General features: G+C 39.3%; 1 protein-coding gene across 1 annotated transcript; it reads left to right on the top strand.

Moving 5' to 3' along the window:
• The first annotated feature begins 456 nt into the window (after positions 1 to 456).
• On the top strand, positions 457 to 3,299 carry LOC117327056 (achaete-scute homolog 1b-like). The gene is made up of 2 exons (XM_033883885.1): positions 457 to 1,267; positions 2,771 to 3,299. The coding sequence occupies exon 1, from the start codon at positions 599 to 601 to the stop codon at positions 1,223 to 1,225; it is 627 nt and encodes a 208-aa protein (XP_033739776.1). The 5' UTR covers positions 457 to 598; the 3' UTR covers positions 1,226 to 1,267; positions 2,771 to 3,299.
• The last annotated feature ends 2,255 nt before the right edge of the window (positions 3,300 to 5,554 follow it).

The following is a 5,554-nucleotide window of genomic DNA, read 5'->3' as shown; positions in this document are numbered from 1 at the left end:
TTTTTTCTACAAAGGGACGAAAATGAAACATAACACATCAGAAAGGGCTTGGCGTAGCCAATCTTAGCCCGTTCTCAGATAGTCGCAGTGATCATTGTGAACGCGGAGTCACAGTATGATAGATCGGCAATACAATGTGACAAAACAACGGTACGCTACGGGCAGCGAAGTCAACAAATCCCCTCGTCATTTGAAATGCACTAACCACATAGGAGGCCATTCTTAGTTGCTAGTGTTTACATAACAAAGATTTATTGAAAATCACGTAACCCTCAAATGGTCAGAATTTGAATTCCCTTCATTCATTTAAATCATTAAAGCGAAGGTGCGTTCCACTCCCCCTGTCATCATAAGCGTCTTTGCTAAGGTACCGCTCGTTTCTGCTCACTCGACTGACAAGGGGCACGCGCCGAACCGCGAATGGTGCGAGACAATCTCGCCGATAACTGAAGGAGGTGGAGCTAGTACTGTTGTCGGACGCTTTATATAAAAGTCAACACACTGCTATGTGCACCCATCCAAATTCCCCACTGCCTTCCGACAAGGGAGTAGCCAAACTACCAGCTCGTGACGTAAGTGACATATCAAGGCACGCGACATGCACGAGCCAGTTTCACGATTACTGGACATGGAAACCGAGGCTAGAATGCCCGTAATGCCAATGACCACTATAGATGGTCAGGGGATTTTTAAAGCGATGACCATGGATAGACCATCATGTATGTTCACAATTTCTCCTCAATCTTCACCAACTACACCAGAAGCAAAATTTTACAAAGTTATGAAGGAAAATGTAAGAGAAATTGTGTGCAAGAGGCGTCTGGATTTCAACAGCCAAGATACCTATCTTGGACTAACCAAACCTCCAACCGTGGCCGTTGAACGACGCAACGAGCGCGAGAGAAATAGGGTTAAATTGATAAACATGACATTCGCAACTTTACGTGAACATATTCCAGCTGGTGGCAAAAATGGTAAAAGTAAAAAAATGAGCAAAGTGGACACTTTAAAAGCTGCCATCGACTACATCCGGTATCTTCAGCAACTTGTGGATGAGCATGACGCCGTGAACGCAGTACTGGACAACAACTGTCTTCCCAAATCGGCAATCTCTCCAGCTTCTCCATCCGTGCATTCTCCAACTCCAAGCAACTCCTCGGAGACATCGCACGAGATCCTGAGTGCCGAGGAGGAAGAGCTGCTGGACTTCACCAACTGGTTCTGAAACTCTTCGTCAAAGAACCCGGATGTTCCGGTACAGACAGAGGTAAGCTTGCCTCTCCTGGTTCTATCACTTTCCTCCTCCGACCCCCGGGGTAGATAGGTTTTTAAAGGCATGACAGGTATATTATAATGCATCCTTTCTGTACTGTCCTCCATCCCCTCCCCCCCCCGGGAATATCTATTCAAAACAGTTATTAATTGTAGGTCCCTAGGGTGCAGTTGTTAAGTCTAAGAAGCTCAAGTAAAACAATAACTATTTTTCATCAATTGAAAATGCAACCTAACATTTTAGCTTTTAAATGTTCCCTGTGTTTCCCTGTTAATGATTACCTGCTAATTAAGTTATCAATATTGATTAACTATGTGTATTAAGCCTTCGTTTTATTTTAAATGATTTTCATATGCGATATTTTTTCTGCGTGTGTATTGTGCAGGGAATACGATAAACAACTAACAGATTGTTTTTATCCTTGACAAAATAAATAGATTTGTGTATAATCTTACAAAATAACTTGTTAAGAAATATATTGTTATCAACATATATATATCTTTATTTACAATTAATTCATATATATACGTTTATTTATACATATATATTTCATTTTTGTTCACATTTTGTAATTGCTAATTGATGTTAATGTCATACACTGTAATCGATTTTGATATAATCAAGTCTTTCGTGGCGTATAAAGACCCATTACGCCCGGTGTTAGATGGTCGGTTCTAATTGACGAAATTTGAAATACTAATATTTGCTCTAATGAAATCCGGATCCGGATTAATGCCACTCGATCAATGAGCATTAAATGATAAATCATGTCTGGTTTTATTACAATCGCTTTCAGTGGGCCTTCGTGTTTAAATTTTATTATCGATGGCGTTTTACGAGATTAAATACCGGCAATTATGAATTGAACTGACACTACCTGTCAGGAAAATTGTTTAAACATAAGTGTTAAACAATTGAAACGATGAAAAGATGTTATCGCGATATGTGAGATAGAAGTTCCTGTGGATCAATACATTGAGCGCAAGAGTGTCGCCTGAACTGATAAATTTGACGGGAGTGATACCTCTAATCTCTTAGCGGTACTGGGGTTTGATAACCCCCGGGGGAAGCGTTCGTAATCTGCCTCCTCCCTAGATCTAGACGTGTTGAATGGGCATTGCTATCTCTTCATAACAAAAAGAACTTATCTGGAAAAGATATGAAATGTTGGCGTTGTCAAATACGGGTCTTCGTATGTCAGTTTCACAGCAATGTAAATAAATTAACACATATACGTCAAATTTTGTTTGGAAAAGTGTATAATTTACAGGTAATAAAACCGCTACCTGAATCATCAACCTATTTGAAATGCAATAAAAATCAGCAGTAACTGAAAAACGCATAATCTAATTAACATAAAGTCTAATAAAACGGATCCGGAATTTCACCGGCGAGATCGGGGTTTGTTTGCTTTTTTAAATCAATATAATAAAAACTGTAAATATCTCATGTAAGGTTTTGTATGTTGCTTGATATTATGTTATCTTTATTTTTCAGAATAGCGTGTGTTCTACAAGGCCCCGCCCTCGGTAACGCCCCCTATCGATTCCCCCGCACCTGATTGGTTCTAATATTGGACCGCGACGCAAGCTGCGAACAGTAGCACAAGTCGGAAGACGGTGATAGAGATTCCGGATCGGCACCGCAGGTCAGCGTCACAGCTACCCAGTATAGAAATGCAAAGGCTATGACGAAGGCCAAACAGACAATGACGATACGCAGTTGTGTACAGGTGTGCATATATCATGTGGCTGACAAGCCACGCCTGTCACTGGAAGGACACGTGTGTGTATAAGTTGCCCAGTGTGGCGGTAGAACGCTGGAATTAAAACCATTACGCGTCCAGATTTATTTATAGATATTCTGATTAATATACTGACAGATATATATTTTATATACATGTACAACAAAAGCTTTATCATGACTTTACATATATGTAATTAGTGCTCATCTATTTATGTATTTTTAAAAATTTAAATAATAAAAATAATTGAGCGAGTTTCAGTCAAATGATACCGGTAATCATATATGCAATATTTATTTGTAAATAAGATTTTATTTTGCTATATCACTATATTTTTGCTATGATGAAATAAAATGGTTATCAATTAAGCTGATTTCTTGAATTATGGATACTTTTTACATTTTACAACGTTTGTGTAATGTTATTGTATGGCTCTATCGAACAACACCGCTTATTCACAATGAACTCAGCAAATGTCGAGTGCGACAAGTCATATATACATTTCTAGCTATAATTTATGCAAAATCCAATTCAAATCCAGGTCTTTAGGGAGCTTCATTGTACACACAAATATTAAGTGTCGTAACTAACAAGGTTCCGTTGTATACACATACCGAAATGTCCGAATTAGCAAGCATCTACTCTACACACAATCCTAAAGTGTTCATACTAACAAGGTTCTACTCTACGCATAATACTAAAGTGTCCAGACTAACAAGGTTCTACTCTACACACAATACTAAAGTGTCCAGACTAACAAGGTTCTACTCTACACATAATACTAAAGTGTCCAGACTAACAAGGGCCTACTCTACACGTAAGACTAAAGTGTCCAGACTAACAAGGGCCTACTCTACACGTAAGACTAAAGTGTCCAGACTAACAAGGGCCTACTCTACACGTAAGACGAAAGTATCCAGACTGAAAAGGTTCTACTCTACACATAATACTTAAGTGTCCAGACTAACAAGGGCCTACTCTACACGTAAGACTAAAGTGTCCAGACTAAAAAGGTTCTACTCTACACATAATAATGAAGTGTCCAGACTAACAAGGGCCTACTCTACACGTAAGACTAAAGTGTCCAGACTAACAAGGTACTACTGTACACACAAACCAACATGTCCAGACTATCAAGGTTCTGCTATACACACAAACCAAAATGTCCAGGCTAACAAGGTTCTACTCTACACAAACCGAAATGTTCAGACTAACAAGGTACTACTGTACACACAAACCAAAATGTCCAGACTAACAAGGTTATACTGTACACACAAATCAAAGTGTCCAGACTAACGAAGTTATACTGTACACACAAACTAAAATGTCCAGACTAACAAGGTTATACTGTACACACAAAACAAAGTGTCCAGACTAACAAGGTTCTGCTGTACACACACACACATAAGTGTCCAGACTAACATGGTTCTACTGTACACACAAACCAAAATGTCCAGACTAGCAAGGTTCTACTGTACACAAAAACCAAAATGTCCAGACTAGCAAGGTTCTACTGTACACACAAACCAAAATGTTCGGATCAAAGTGTCCAGACTAACGAGGTTATACTGTACACACAAACCAAATCGTCCAGACTATCAAGGTTCTACTGTACACAAAAACCAAAGTGTCCAGACTAGCAAGGTTCTACTGTACACACAAACCAAAATGTCCAGACTAATAAGGTTCTACTGTACACCCACACCAAAGTGTCCAGACTAACAAGGTTCTACTGTACACAAAAACTAAAGTGTCCAGACTAACAAGGGCCTACTCTACACGTAAGACGAAAGTATCCAGACTGAAAAGGTTCTACTCTACACATAATACTTAAGTGTCCAGACTAACAAGGGCCTACTCTACACGTAAGACTAAAGTGTCCAGACTAAAAAGGTTCTACTCTACACATAATAATGAAGTGTCCAGACTAACAAGGGCCTACTCTACACGTAAGACTAAAGTGTCCAGACTAACAAGGTACTACTGTACACACAAACCAACATGTCCAGACTATCAAGGTTCTGCTATACACACAAACCAAAATGTCCAGGCTAACAAGGTTCTACTCTACACAAACCGAAATGTTCAGACTAACAAGGTACTACTGTACACACAAACCAAAATGTCCAGACTAACAAGGTTATACTGTACACACAAATCAAAGTGTCCAGACTAACGAGGTTATACTGTACACACAAACCAAAATGTCCAGACTAACAAGGTTATACTGTACACACAAACCAAAGTGTCCAGACTAACAAGGTTCTGCTGTACACACACACACACCAAAGTGTCCAGACTAACATGGTTCTACTGTACACACAAACCAAAATGTCCAGACTAGCAAGGTTCTACTGTACACAAAAACCAAAATGTCCAGACTAGCAAGGTTCTACTGTACACACAAACCAAAATGTTCGGATCAAAGTGTCCAGACTAACGAGGTTATACTGTACACACAAACCAAATCGTCCAGACTATCAAGGTTCTACTCTACACACAAACCAAAGTGTCCAGACTATCAAGGTTCTGCTGTA

The sequence above is a fragment of the Pecten maximus genome, chromosome 5, assembly GCF_902652985.1.
Source record: "Pecten maximus chromosome 5, xPecMax1.1, whole genome shotgun sequence".
Taxonomy (NCBI): domain Eukaryota; kingdom Metazoa; phylum Mollusca; class Bivalvia; order Pectinida; family Pectinidae; genus Pecten; species Pecten maximus.
Note: the sequence above shows the minus strand (reverse complement) of the source record. Positions and strands in the feature narration are given on the sequence as shown.

Bases quoted from the DNA above. Each gene is read 5' to 3' on its own strand.
- LOC117327056 (XM_033883885.1), top strand. From the start codon at position 599: ATGCACGAGCCAGTTTCACGATTACTGGACATGGAAACCGAGGCTAGA.